Raw genomic sequence first — 15,138 nt, 5'->3', positions numbered from 1 at the left:
CGTTTGGTGGTTCTTTGAAAGCGAGTCCCAGCCCTGCCCTGCTGTGTGCCATGGAATGAGGCCGTTCAGCAGCAGGATGGGTCTGAGGGGCAGGTGGTGCTTTTGCATGCTATGCTGGTTCTGAGAATAAATGCAGCTCCGTGCTCCAGAGCTGACCTCTGTCTCCAAGGACCCTGCAAATAAATATATGTAACGGGAAGGATGGAATTGGAATCTTTTTTTAGGCTGCTGCTTTAATTTTCAGATGTCTTCTATCTAACCTGGCTCCGGGAAAAACATCTTGGTTTTTATTACAAGCCCCAAAGGCTCATACTAATAGGTTGGTTTAGAGCTGGCAGTAATGCCTTCTAGAAAGTGTGTGCAAAACTAGCTGAACTCGAGGCTCTGCTAGCAGCTCAGCATCCCCATCTCAGCATCTTCAATGGCTTTTTCCATTCCCTGCTCCCAGCTCAGGTAAACCATGTCCAAGAGTTCATGGTTGAGCCCAGATTTTTGGGGATGGGATTTTTGGCAGGGACGTGGATGGGCATGGAATATGCATTTCCTTCTGCTCCTTCCAAGGCAGTTTGCTCCTCGCTGTGGTGCCAGGCAGTGATGGCCATGGGGAGACAGTGGGCGCAGGGTGAGGACCTTGGTGGCTCCCATGTGGTGCAGCTGTGGTGGGGACACAGCTCCTGTGCCATCTGCCTCTCCTGTCATTGTGTCTCTAAATCAAAGAGACAGCTCCATTCAATAATTCATAGCCTCATGTCGCCTCTGTAATATTTAAAGATGCCATTTGGGTTGTCCTTCCTGCGGGCTGGAGGGAGAGCAGCAGAAGTGATGGGGTTCCTCGAGCAGTGCAGTTCATCTGGCAGCCCTGCCATTCCCAACACCAACTGGCAAAGCTGTCCCTTAAGGAATGCCTTGTAATGGTCTTATCCTGCCTATTTCCATTCCTGTAAAGACTTTCCCAAAGTCTGAGTGGAGTGGAGGGTGCTAAGCAAGTCCAAAGCGTTTGATTGTTTAGAAGTCACTGGAGTATCCCATGTTCATTATTTTAACAATTGGAGAGAGGATTTTATTTTCTCCAGAATCATAAACACAATCTTCAGTGTGTTTTATGAAAACAATAAAGCTAAACTCTAATAACCACACATTTTCCTTGCTTTATGTGCACGCATCCTTGGGGAACGGGGCCTCAAGGACTCATCTTGCTCTGCTTTTAACAGAGTTTTAATGTGCTCAAGTTGGGAAGCGGTGGAGAGCTGGATTCTGACTTTGCTTTGGTACCTGAAGGAATTTCTTTGCCTTTAAAAATGCTCAAGGTGAGCAAAAAAGGGAATGTTTGGAAGAGGAAATTAGTGAAGCAATGCAAAGACGTTAGCACTGCGATCTGCAAATCAGGCTTCGTTCAGATGCTGTATATCACAAACTGCTGTACGAGGACTAATTCATTTTCCAGCATCTCTTTTTTTTTTTCTTTCTTCTTTTTAAATCCTGTGAATAATATTGTTTTCTTTTAGAAGAGATCTGAGGCTCTCAGAGGCAATTTGTGACATAGAACCAAAGTGGTGAGGTGAAGGGAAGCAGTTCCTAAAGTAGTTAGCCACCTGATGGATTGTTTTATATTTGAGTGCAGAAGTAGGTTAGGGCCCCAGCTCCGTCCGTGGCTGTGAGTTTTGATTGAGAACTCACTTAACGAGATACTTTTCATCCAGAAGTGTTGATAAATCCAAAGTACCATGGAGATGCTCCAGTTTTGAACACTTTTTGGGGAGCAGGCAGGGAAGGAAATGCCATCTTTTGGCATTTCTTTGAATTGTGGCTATACAGCAAATAGCAACTGCCTGAGAGGAGGTGGGGTCTCCATCCCTTAAGATGTTGCAGAACTGAGAGTTGTGGTCAGTGGGTATGGTGGGGGTTGGAGTTGGACTCAGCGATCTTAAAGGTCTTTTCCAACCTTAATGATCCCAGAAAGGCTGTGTTTTTGGCTGGTCCTTGTGAGCACTGGGTGGCAAGAGAAGGAACCCAACACGTGGGACGTGGGGAAGGACGATTTGTGGCTGTGCATCCTGAAACATTGACACCAATGGGCTGAGGAGCCCAAATGGTGCTGGGGCGAGAGGAAAGGAGAGGAGGTGAGATGTGCTGCTGCTGCTGATGGCAGGAGGTGGTGCGTGGGTGCAGGCATTTCCCAGGAAGGGATTTTTTAGAGCCAGCTCTGTGCTCTGTACATGGACAGGGTCCCACATTGCTCCTTGCGTGTCTGGAAGGGTATTTGGGGCAGCAGGAGAGAAGATGTGCTCTGACCGTCCTGTAGGGCACGCACAGACGTGTGCTGAGCAAGCCCTGGGATGCACACCTGCTCACACACGTGCCCAGCAGTGTCCCTGAGCTGGCAGAGCCATTCTGGGCAGCAGTGCTTAATGAGCCCAGCTTGAATGGGCCAGCACTGCTCGGTGCCTGTTGGAGCTGACGCGGTGTTCTCACGTCCTGAGCCCTTTGATGCCTGTCTGAGAGCATCGGCGCGCACAGGCTTCCGAAAGAGCTCTCAGCAGAAGAGTGATAAATGTGTTTAATTTTTGCGGAGCTTGTAGCCTGGTTTTATCCCAGGATCCGTCTCTTGAGGTTTTATTAGCTGATGGTGACTGTAGGAAAAAGTCAAAGCGACCAGATAGGAACAGCCGTGGAATTGATGTCGGAAGCAAGAACGTGTTTTGGAGATAACATTTCTCATTCTCATCATTGCTGTGTGCTGAGTTCTGGCAGCACAATCCCAGTTCTGCTGTAGCTATGTGGCTGCTGCCCACCATAAACCCCTCCTGTATAGATGGGGGGTGCTTCGTTGTGCCCTGCTTGGGTCCGAGCATCCCTTCAGAGTCCGGTGATGAGACAGGTGACAAATGCCCATTTCCCTGATGTGCAGCTGATAAACTTGTGTGGGGAGAACTCAGTTCAGATGGCAGGAGGGGGCCCAGCTCCTGTGTGCTGGGTGGGGGAACCATCACCCACCTCTGGGGCTGCAAGAGGGACAATTTGCAAACATGCATTGATGCGTTCCCATAGGGAGCCGGGCTGTAAATCATCACCTTGCAGCCTGCATGCAGATTCATCCAGGGAACCTATTTAATTAGGGGATAAATTTAGAAATCAATTATTATTTGCAGAAACAGTTTCCTTCCCTCTAATGAGGCTGCAAGGATTCATCCCCCTCTGCCTCTCCCATGACCTCTGTGTATGCAGAACAGGGCTGGAAGTGCTCTGCATTTTTGCTTATTATTGATGATCCTTTTGGGATGGCGACATAAGACTTTCCCCAGGACTCTTGTAGGGCAGCAGATGGGGATACAGAAATGCAACCGTGCTGCTTATGGATCTAATGGTGCAATGATGGTGGGAGAAATGGATCCGAGGTGAATGGGGATGTGGACCAGCCTTTCCAATGAGTGGGCTGCTCTCTTCATTGCAGCAGGCTTGCTGCAAGACAGGTCCGATGCTGTATGCAGGGGCTGTGCTGTGCCCAGCCCAGGGTGGCAATCATGTCACTGTGAGAGCATCGCTGCTCTGGGCTGCATGTGTCTGTGCCACTTAGGTGCTTTTAAGCTCTGACAAATTGCTTCGCCTCTGTTTTGATTTATCCACTTCTAAATGTGGAAAAAAATATTTTACCCACAGGCTCTGAGAAGTCTTAATAAATTCATTTGCTTTTATTTTACTTTATTTTGGATTTTAATGCCTCCTTGTCATCTGATGCCACTTGCGGAGCCCTCCAGCTGCTCTGTGCTTTTAGCTCTTTTAGCTCAGTCTGCTTCATCTCAGCAAGCTCAGCTCGGGGAGAGGTGGCAGTTTTCATAGCTCTGTTTCCACCAGCCAATGTATTCCTGGCAGGGGATTTGTGAGCAGCCACCATGTTTCCTGGTATGTGGGCACCTAGGGAGCAAGAACTCAGAAGCATCTCCCAGAGAAGGGCCAGGATGCTCAACTAACCGTAATCCTTGCTTGAAGTCTGCCTTGAAAGCAGGGCAGGACCCTGTTTGAGTGGCATCCCCATCACAACGTACATGGAGGAGCTCTGGCAAACGTTCCGCCCTGTATCAAATACTTCTTGCTTTTCGGGCAAGGACAAACCCAGTCTTTTCCAGGCTGCTCATGCTGCTGCTCCAGGTGATCCCATCCTTGCTTGCTGCTCTTTTGTCCCGGTGTTGTCAGCCCATGGGCAGCTCCTGCAGTTCACTGGCTGCCAGCTGTGCCAGCGCTCGCCGGGAGGGGAGGCTCCGTGGGGGAACCGTGCTGTAAAAATTGCTTTGCTTCACTGCCTGAGCAGCGCCGTGAGCTATCATCTTACCTTATCGTTTTAAGAGGTATGTTTCCCAAAGAGAGACGTTTAAAAATGCATGGAGGTTATAAAGATCTTGCCTAGTTGTAATCAAGCTCTGGGCGATGCTTGCCCCCGGAGTGCTGCTCCGTTGCTCCAGCGGTGCACTGTGCACACGTGTGGATGCTGTAAGTCAGCTGCAATGCTCGGCTTTCTGGTGGAGCCTCTTGGCTTTGCAATGCCCTTCGAGTCTCCCCAGCAGGCCCTGCTGCCCTTCCCTCCCACGGCAGCTTGCAGGGAGGAGCAATTTGGGGATACAAAGCTGCCCCAACCCTGTGGACTGTGTGCTGCAGCCATGGGCACTGCCTGGCTTGGGGCAGAGCATCCAGCCCTGGTCTAGCAGTTCCATGCAGAGAGCTGAACTCCCAGCCTCCATGTCCCTTTTGTCTCACATAACCCAGCCTTAGCACAGTCACGAGGCACTGCTGGAGAGCTTGTTACCTGCAGGAAGGCTTCCCCATTGGAGAGACGTGCACCGGTTTCTTTCATGGGGATTTATGGTTGAGTTATCAAAAAGGAAATGGTGCTTGTGCCTTTGAAATAGCAAAAGCCTCTTCAGACTATCAGCTATTCCCATTTATCAGCAGTATCTGCTTGGCTTTGTGTATGGCACTCAGTGAGAACTCAAAGCGTCCTTGTGATGTTGTTGTGAATCCATTGGGAGTAGGGGTGCAAAAAGGGCATAGGGCTGCAGCTCAACATCTGTACACCATCCCTCCTGCAGGCCTCCTCCATCTCTGGAGGGCACACGGGAGCAGCTGTGACGCTTAAAGTTGTGTTCCTTTGCCTTTTTGTGGGTGATGGCCATGTTGGCCAACTGGATGAGGAAGCTGCCCCCAGCACCTCTCCATCTCTGCTATTCTGGCACTGGGTATGGTGGCAATGTGTTGGCAGTTGGACTTGGTGATGTTAGTAATCTTTTCCAACCTCAATGATTCCATGATTCCCTTCTGGGCTTAGCATTCCCCATCCAAGCAGCAGTGCCCTGCTGTGCTGAGCCACGTGCCAGCTGTCTCCATAGGGCTGGTTTAACAAGTAGCAGCACCATCTGCCTGTGTGCAGTTGGCTTCCATGGCTGGTCAGTGGGAGTCTCTGCTGACAAATAAAAATGGAATTGAATGGAAGGGAATTGAAAGTCAAAAGGGCCCTGTAATAATTTTAGACTGCCTGAGGCTCCGCGCTGAAGCCCTGGCATTATAAATAAGGGTAATGGACTAAGGACTGAATTGCAATCAAAGCAACTGTAAGAAAGGGGAATGTACATGGAGCTTCCTTAAGCGTGGAGGCTGATTGTGATCTGCAGGCAGTGAAGGCAGATCAATACCTGCTCGTGGCTTCCATCAGCCTCTGCAGCCTTAGGTTAGAGGGGATGTGGGGGCTGCAGAGCCACCTGGAGGGGCTTAGGGTGCACAGTGGGAAGGGGCTGGCTCTGTCCTCATCGCTTGTCCCATGTCATCTGTTGGTCCTCAGCTCTGTCTGCATGGTGATGCAGGCTGCTGGCCTCCTGCTGTGCCTCACCATAATTGCATCTGTCTGGAATATGCACTTTTTTAGAAAGAAAAGCACAGTGCGCACATGAATGTTTATGAATTAATTTGGTGGGAGAGTGAGAAGAATCCCAGTGTTCTGGTTGGGTTCACTGTGCCTGATGTCAACTGGAAGAGATCCACTGTTAGTGGGACAGTGAGAGCAGCACCAGGCTGTGGCACCTGTGTGTGTTCATTGCACAGCCCTGGCCTGAAGGTGAAATGTGTTGGAGAGCCCTTTGCACACGTGTGTTTCTGCTGTACCTATGAGTTTGTAGCATGAGAGCTTTATTGGTAAATGTACATCTTGAAGACCACAAGCTGGGGTGCAGACCTTCAGCAATTAAGAAACTGGGGGTGTGCTGGTCATGAGGGCTCCAGCTGGGGGATCCTTGGTGGTGGCTCAGCTGACTGTCAGCTGTTTGTCAGTTATCTATCAGCTGTCCATCAGAGCTGCCTATGAGTTAACTATCTACCATCCCTATGCAATCTTTGAGGTGCCTGCTTTCCAGAACATACATGAACCCAGCTTCTCGTTCTTCTTCTAGACAGCCCCAAAGCAACAAAACCCACCTCGCCTTGTGCTGGGCTCTGGCCGTTTGGTCCATCCAGCATCAGGAAGAGCAGAGGAGATGCTGAACTTGAACTTCTACAGTGCTGAGGCTGTTGCCCATGGGCTCCCTCAGGACCAAGGCTCCCTGCTGTCCTCCTGCATCCACAGCAGCTCCCAGTCCCAGCCCTGGGGACATGCTGTGCCGGAGCCACCCGTGGAGTTCCCTGCAGGTGCAGAGCATCTCATGCTTTGAAAAGAGATGATCAGAGGGAGCTTGTCAACCTTCTTAAACTTCTGAGCTTCTCTGTTCCTTTTTTTTTTTACGACGTGCAGCTGTGTTTGTGTGTTGCCCTGGGGAGTACTGCGAGGGGAGCGGGTTTAGAAGGAAAGGAACATGTTAACATCGAGCAGAGGGAAAGGGGACGAAATAATGAGGTGAGCTAATGATTGAGGAGGAAAAAAACCACCGCGTTGCTAACAAAAGACCCAAACCCTAAGAAGTGTGAAGGCCTGTTTGACTGCAGAATTGTCCCCTGGGGAGCAGGGGGAAGCCCCGTTACTGGAGTCATTTTGGAGCAAGTCTGCTCTAATCTGCTCTGCAGGGAGCAATCGTGTGCTGGCAAGGGCGCTGGGGAGATCTCTGTTTATGACTTTGTGCATAATTTTGGTTCATTAGCATAAGTGGTAGTAGCTAGCAACCAGAGAATCTGTAAACCAGCACTTGGGCAGTGAGTGGTGGCTTTGGAGAGCACGAGCTGGGAAGAGCACGTGGCTGAAGGCAGGAGTGGTGCTGAGCATTAGGGTGAGGGATCCGGGGACCTTCTGCTTCTGTGGGTGCACCCAGCAGGTCTGGGGATGGGGAGGGCTGTGGGCTGGGCCTGGGGCATGGAGCAGGGGCGAAGGGCTCTAAGCAAAGTGGGTTGTTTTAATGACGACCTTCAAGGATGAAACAAAACGTCGGCAGTGGCGGTGGATTAGCAGAGAACAAGGCAATTAGATACAAAACACGCTTTGTGAAACTTGGTGGCAGATAAGGCAGGGCTGCAACCTCCCGAATAACCGATGAACGCTGAAGCATTGCATAAGGGCTGGCGGGGGGAGCTGCTGAATATTTCAAGCCTGGCAGCCTGCCTTGGAGAAGGCAGGGGTGAAAAGGCTATCAGCACACTTCGTGCCATCAGCCAGACAGCCAGGAGGAGGAGGAGGAGGGGAAGGCAGAGCGCCTGGCAGCCGGGAGGCACGAAGTAACAATTCTCCAACTTTAATATCTGCTGTTTCATTTTATATTCATCATGTCAGCATAATCTGCTTTTATGGGAATCGTCTTGGTTCCCAACCAAGTGCGTTTAGGCCTTCTGGCTTTTAGGTTTGATTGTAATAAGAGCCGAAGACCTTCAAAATGTTTGTGCGTGAGGATTGTAGGAACGGCGGAGGAAAAATGGGATTACCAAATCGATTGGAAGGAGCCCTGCTGGGGTCCCACATCCCTCCCTGACCTGTCCTGGGTGGGTGGCTGTCCCATTGCCATGAGCCGTTTGGGTTCTGAGCAGTGGGGGGGGTTTGTTTGCTAACTTTGATTTCCAAGGAAAACATGAAGCTGCAGCCTTATGGGACTCAGAGGAAGGGCAGAGAAGGAGAAAGTTGCTCTATGTGCTTTTTCTTAAATTCAGAGCATCGTTAGCAGATGCCATCCATCCCCGGGGCAGGCAGCATCATCGCCAACACAGGCAGGGCTGGATCTGTGGGTCAGCCTGACCATTTTCTCCTTGTTTCCCCCACAGAGCTGTGGCCATTGCTGCAGGACCGGCTTGAACGCTGAATAGCTTGAGTTCTTGAATAGCTACAGACTACAAGTGCTTTTCCATTGCTGCCCATTTTGAACCCTCGCTGTATCTCATTCTATTTTAGTGCAGGAATGCCCTTAATTTGTTCCAAAAGTATTTGAAAGCTCTGATAACAGGCAATCTTGCTGCAGACTATTGCATTCCTGCTGATGGACGGCGTATCGCTGCTGTAACTGCCGTGTAGATAGCGGGGTGACAATGCGTGTCCGGCGAAACACAGGCAGTATAATATTCATGTCAAGTGCTCGAGGCCAAGAAACTTCCCCGCATTTGGATATTGAAGGGTTCAGCAGCTAAAAGGGCTCGAGAACATCTTTCTTGCTTTTTTTTGCTTTTTTCTTTCTCTCCCCGAGCAGCAAATCTGCTGGAAGGCTCGCGGTGTTCTGGCAGTGCTAGGGGTGGTGATGGCCAGGTTTCTTGCATGGTGGGGTTCAGGGCTGGGGAGCATTCAGATATTTATAAATGTATGGTAAATGGCACCCGGCGTTCGTCAGGAATTGCTTCGCTGCTGGGTTTTGCTTAACATTGCGAAATGAATGTTAAATTGAAGTTTCTACTTTTGGAAGAGACCTTTTGAACATGAAACAGGCTTATCTCCAGTCTAGGCTAAAATCCAAAAAATTGCCTGAATCTCAGAACTCCCCAGAAATGTTCTCTGTGATCCGTTTAAACACCCCATGCAAAAGGACGTGCGTGGAAAGGGAAGAAATTCAGAGGGTTCTGGCTGCTCCTGGGGCTTTTCCCATGCCGCCGTGATGTGGTGCAATGTTAGGAGTGGTGGTGGTGGGGTCCTGGCAGCACCACGTTGGGTCCCTGCTGTGCTCCCAATGCTGCTTCTGATGCTGTGACCATTTGGGAAGCTGCAGAGATGTGTGGGAGGTGTGCATGCCCCGTGAGCAGTAGTGCAGATCGCCCTGTGCTGTGGGTGACTGCACCTCTGAGCTGAGTTAGCGTGGCTTTAAATAAGCAGGACCCTCTCTTGTGGTGCTTCTGTACTGTTCCCTCCTTGTCTCTGTAGGAGGGGTTGTGCTATCTGTCCCAAAGCTGAGGCAGTGCTTCTGCTCCTCGATGTGACCTTTGTTGCAATTTTAATTAGACAGGTAGATGCTTGTCAGTGCTGAGCTTTAAAGTATTGGTGTGAAGACAGCTGTGGTTAAACAGCCCTGATATTGCCTTCTCTTTGTCCTTACTTTTACCACTGTAAGTGGCCCTCTGCTCTCATCTCTTTGCAGGTGAGATGGCCGTGTTCCTTTCCTTACTGTGCAGTCTGCACCAGCTCCTGTCCTGAAGTGTGAGCCTCAGACCTGACGTGATTTGCAGGGCAAAGGCTGCGAGCAGCTCCTCTTGGTTCTGCTTTGCTCCAGCAAACAGCTATTTATATTAAAGGAGAGAAGGGATTATTAGGAGACGACTTGTTGCAGTGACAAGAGATATGACAGTGAGTTCATGCATCCCCTCCAAAGTATGAGCGTGGGCTCTTACGGATCCCATGCATGGTCAGGAGCTGTTTAGTTTTTTTCCTTTGAGTGCTCAGATGTGCGCAGAAATTGGGGATAACGACCAGTGCTGTGCTTGGGAGGCAGCACTAATGAGCACAGCCCTCGATGAGGTTCAGCTGGCAGCGTTGTGCCTGCAGTGTCATTAGTGAGATGCTGAATAAGGGGCTGGCAGCAGCAGGGTAACCTTGTCCTTGCCCCAGCCCCACTGAAGCCCCACAGCAGCAGTGGGGTGTTGCCATCCCACAGCAGCAGCCCCATGGAGCCGTCCCATGGCACAGTGGGGACTTGTCTGCTTTAATCTGTGGTTCAAAGCCTGGAGTCTGCTGCTGAACAGTGTGCTGGTTTCAGGGTTGGGAAGAAGTGTTTCCTGAAAAATAGACTTTTGTTTTTGGGTCAGGAGGGGTTGGTACGTGGGTCTGTAGAAGTGGAAGCGCCTGGTCTTGTGGCTCATGGGGCTACCTGTGATCCAGCACCTTGAAGGACCTTGACCCATACATTGTTGGGAGCTCTCAGGATGCCCTCAGCTGGCCTCACTTCATTGTTCCCACTCCAAGCTAGAGCTGGCAGTGCTTTTGCCCAGTAGCTTTCAGGAATACAGAATGCCATGGCTGCTCCCTCCATTAGAACCACAGAATTGTTAAGGTTGGAAAACAGCTCTAAGATCACCAACTCCAACCCAGCCCATCCCCACTGCACCCACTGACCGTGTCCCTCGGTGCCACATCTCTACTCCTCTTAAAAACATCATTCTGAAGGTGTCGCAACCCATTGAATTGGATGTGAGGTTGCTCTCCCCAAACAGAAGGGAATTGGGTTTGGGTTCCCCATGTTGTGACTGCCTGCTGACACCCCAAATCCAGTCACTCGGAGGACTGCCAGTGGGAACCTGACTTCTTTCCCATTGCTTGTATTGCAAATGGAACAACAAATGCAAAAAGAGGGGTGGTGGAAGGAGAAATATTGTGGCTTATTTAGCAGTAGTATTTTTTTTTTTCTTTTCGGTTTTGGTTTGGCTGCCAAACTGACAAATAGGTTCTTTGCAGAGATCTGTTAAAAACTTGATAGGCAGCTGTGGAGCTGTCAGCACTCCTGTTCTGCTGCTGCTTGGCCAAGCCAGACGCAGCAGCTGCAGATCGGAGCTGCTGGGAGTGCTGAGCGCAGAACTGCGCTTGCTTTCGATTGCACGGTGCCCAAATTGTCCCAGCTCCTCATTTGTCAGGTATGGTGCTGTGGTGGTGTTGGGTGGTGATGCTGCTGTGCTGGGGTGTGTTGGGATGCTGTTATCCTGGCTTCCAGTCCCGAGATGGGAGATGCAGGTTAGATATTAGGAGGAAATTCTTCATGCAGATGGTGGTGAAGCCCTGATGTTGTGGAACAAACTGACCCTCAGTTGCATGTTTTGTCCCTGCAGAGATGTCGGGGACGGTGGCAGACATCTCGTTGGTGCACTGGAAGCAGCAGTGGTTGGAAAACGGCACCCTGTACTTCCATGTCTCCATGAGCAGCGCTGAGCAGCTCTCCCGGGCCACTCCTCCCAGCCTCCAGGAGCCTTCCGAGATCGTGGAGGAGCAGATGCACATCCTTCATATCTCCGTCATGGTGAGTGGGAGGGCGTGGGGACAGTGGTGGTAAAGGACGGGCTGGAGAGTCTGATGTGCCTTGTCTTTGTCCCTTGTGTGTGTCCTCTTGTGCCTCCAGAGAGGGAGAGGTGTGTATGAAGAGCCTGGGAGGCAAAGTGGGGCTGGTCTTGAGAATGGAAGCAGGGCGGTGGGAATGTGGGAGTCCTCGAGCCTCTGCGTTGGGGTGTTGGTGGAAATCTCCTTGGCCTTCGTGGTACACGCAAAGGCAAGATCGTGGGTTGATTGCTATTTTTTGGAGTTTTTGTAAGCTGAATTTCTTGTCTTGAGAAGTTGTGTTCTGCAGCACGATCCTCCTGCTTCAGAGGATCAGTCTGATGAGTGAAAACATGATCTCAGTGCTTTGAACGTTTCTTATCTTAGATTCTGGCTGTCGCTAACATACTGTGTAAGTGTTCTGTGCCTTTTAAGGTGCTTAATTCAGTGACTTATGAGATGGTGGTCTAGAAGTTAGGCTTCTAGATCCCCAGAGCACTGTGTACCTGCACATCGCTTGCACAAATTGCATATGGGAATCCTGCAGCACCCCTCTGCACGAGGTGCATCTGTTTGTGTTTTACAGCCTGTGTGCCATTTCCATGCCGTCTGTTTTTTCATTTTGGAAGGCAGAGCAGAGGTGGCTTCGTGACTTTTTTTTTTTCCTGCTTGAACAAGCAGCTATTTGGCTTCTACAACCTAAATCTGGTGTTTTTTTTCTGAGTGTCTCAACCCTTGTCAGCGAGGCTTTAGATTGGGCACTGAGTGCAAGTGAATGCAGAAAGGGGCTTTGCATTGAGGCTGTTGGGTGAGAGAAGGCACGGTGTGATAGCAGGATGGCTGAAGGGGCAGGAGCTCAATGGGTTGGGCAGGGAATGCTTCTTACATCCTGCTACCAGTGTCAGTGTGATGGAATACTGGGGGGGAAAACAGTAGAGCTGGAATACTTAGAAAATAAGCCTGAAAAAGCCAGCAGAGAGAGAGAGAGCGAAGAATAAAGACAGCAAAACACAAATTGGGGTGTGAAACCTTGAGCCCTGCTTGGCTGCAGTGGGCACGCATGTGTCAGGGCATCCTGTGCTGAGGTTGGCTAGATGAAGCTTTGCCATGCAGCACTGAACCCAATGGCATGGATGCATCCATGGCTTTGGGTGACAGCTTCTAGATGAGTGAGGTGAGGACAGGAGAGAAACCAGAGTTCCTCCTGCACAGCGGCTGTAATTCTACTTTCTTTCCAAGTCCTGGTGCTGGGGACCTGCAGAGCTCCCTGGGCCAGGACTGCCCACCAGCAGGAAGCTTTGCCCATCTCTTGGAAGATTCATGAACTTCTTTGAGTGAATCCAAGCCAAGGTTGAAGTTACTAGCAGAAGATAAATGCCTGTTGTGGGTTTCTCTCAAAACCACATGGATTTGTGTAGCTAAAGCAAAACTGCTTGGAAGTCTTTGTTTCTTGGATTAAATGCCATCCGTGTCCCAGAGCTTTGGGCTGCTTTCCCATATATTACCTTCCATCCCCACCCCAAGTCCTTGCATTCTGCACAGCCCACGCTGCTGTGTGCCACCTGAATGCCCAGCTCTGCCCTCCCATGTCCTGCTTTGTGCCGTTCACTTGGCATGGCCGTGCCATCATTCCTCTGCATTCTGCCTCATGTCCCAGGGGCAGCTGTGACCCTCTCTGCATCTCTGCTCAAGCTCAAGGACATCTGTAACAGCACAATAATACCTTTTTTTTTTCTTCTTTTTTTTTTTCTTCTCACCATTTTGTCTTAATCCTTCCCCACTGAAACATAACACATTAATTACTGCAGTTAAAGGGAATTCAGTCTCCATTACTGTCTGCCACCCCTTTCCTCTTGGCTTGAGCAACTAAGATTTGTCTCCCAGATGAAAAGGGAAGAAAGGGAATATATATATGAATATATTTATGTAAATGCTAGATTTTATTTACTCTTTATTTTTTGTGCAGCGCCAAGTAGGAAGGAATCAATATTTTTGTCATTACATCTGTTGTGTTTTTCCCCATAATCTTAGCTGTTATTTGGGTTTAATTGTGTTGTTTCCTCTTGTGTGGAAGTAAATCTTATCTGTTTTGGATTAAAATTCAATGAAGGTCACAGCAGCTCGAAAACTTACCAGGCTGCAGCAATTAATGTTCATTTGGCTTTGATAAATTGGAATGTTCCCCACAATAGGACTGGAGTGGATTTCAGAAGCAATAATTCTTCCATTAACTCAATGATTCCCTGCATGATAGAGCGTCTTGTCACTGCTCTGTTTGTCGTCTGTCACTTTGAGGATCTGGGCATATGCCTGATATGATTTATCATGATTATTGGGGCTGCTTGTGTCAAAACATTTTAAACCACTAATTATTCCAGCCTTGTAAATTGCTGAATTTAGCAGAACATAAGATATATTTTTCTCCACCATATTATGCCTGTTCAGTTATTGTTGAGCATTGTTGTGGGCTCAGGCCCAGAGCCACATTTTCTAGTAGTTGCTGCAGCTGTGTGTGCAATGGCAGGATGCAGAGCCATGGCATTGGTAGGATGGGCACAACTCACCTTGCTCTGAACCACCTGAATGGCTGAACTCCTTGGCAGCTCTGCGTTGCCCTTTGCTGTGCCCCTAAGATGGAGGGGCAGGGCTGGTGCCCATGGTGGGTGACACATGGGGACGGCCACCTCTCGCCTTCCCTGGATGGTAACACACCAAAGCCTCATTTCATCTCGTACCACCTCCCTGCGAGGGATGTTGGGGTGTCTGGAATAAAGGTGACCAGATATCATCAAGCTGATCTTTGTTTTGTAACTTCCTGCTTTCTGCTGGCAGCAGTTAGCTGCTGGTTGCTTGGTTTCCCAGCAGATTTTTCAGCTCTTATTTAGACAAGTTTCCTTTTTTCTTCCTGATCTTACGCATCCCGACGTGTCCCTAATGATCAGCTGCTTGTGCTGTGCTCTGTCAGCTTCTAAGATGGGTATAAAGTGTGCTCCTAAACGCTTCCCTCTGATTGAGCATCCTGCTCTGAAGTGGAGCCGAGTGGGATGTGCAGCCCAATGCCTTCCTCCCATCGCCAGGGTCAGAAGCACTGCATCTGTATCCAGGAGCTGGAGGGCTTTCAGGAACTGCTGCCTCCTTCCTGAAGCTGCTTCTTTGCCATCGTCCATCCATCCTTAACCTCTCTTTTTCCCCTTTTCCTGTCAAGAATGCCACGACTCTGCCTCTCTGCACTGCCTGTGTATTGCAATGTATTGCAGTGTAGGGGCTGAGTGCTCTGGTGGCCGTGGGATGCTGCTGGAGCCTTGCTGGCTCTTTGCAGTGTGCCTTGTTGATGGCAGCCAGCTCATTTGGAGAAGAATGGTGTAACATGAGTAATGAGGTAGTGAAGGAGGCACAACATCTGTGTCATCATTTCTGCACCAGGAGGTCAACCGGATTCATAAAACATGCACTTCCAGCTTGTGATATGTTTAGGAATTAATTAGGGTAGGGAAAAAAAATTGCTGCAGCAGCAGATTTCCTTATCTGAAAGTTATTAAGCAGCTAAATTGATCTCCAATGAGCTGTTTGGGTTTTTTTTTTTTATTTTTAATAAAAAGAAAAGAGGAATAGAATCGGTGTATATCTGTACGAGAATTGTGTCCCCCCTCCTGCCCTGTGGGGTCAGGACAGCCAAGCTTTGCTGAGCTCTGATGGTCCTGCTAGGAGGTCCTGCATGCTGTCCCTATCCTTGGTCTGGTCCTGAG

The 15,138-nt window shown here is 49.6% G+C and overlaps 1 protein-coding gene across 3 annotated transcripts in view; it reads left to right on the top strand.

The window, feature by feature from the left end:
• Positions 1-15,138, top strand: part of ASTN2 (astrotactin 2) — a 264,246-nt gene that overhangs the window by 25,734 nt on the left and 223,374 nt on the right. For 2 of the 3 annotated variants that reach the window (XM_048965614.1, XM_048965611.1), the window contains exon 2: positions 11,191-11,378. In XM_048965614.1, the coding sequence (XP_048821571.1) occupies positions 11,193-11,378 (186 nt within the window). In that variant the 5' untranslated portion in view covers positions 11,191-11,192. Of the gene's footprint in view, positions 1-10,939; positions 10,999-11,190; positions 11,379-15,138 lie in introns of those variants that run through there. The other variant, XM_048965613.1, reaches the window with a different exon arrangement.

Source organism: Lagopus muta, chromosome 19 (assembly GCF_023343835.1).
Source record: "Lagopus muta isolate bLagMut1 chromosome 19, bLagMut1 primary, whole genome shotgun sequence".
NCBI classification, from domain to species: Eukaryota; Metazoa; Chordata; class Aves; order Galliformes; family Phasianidae; genus Lagopus; species Lagopus muta.
The sequence above is the reverse complement of the archived record's forward strand: the minus strand, read 5'-3'. Positions and strand labels throughout refer to the sequence as shown.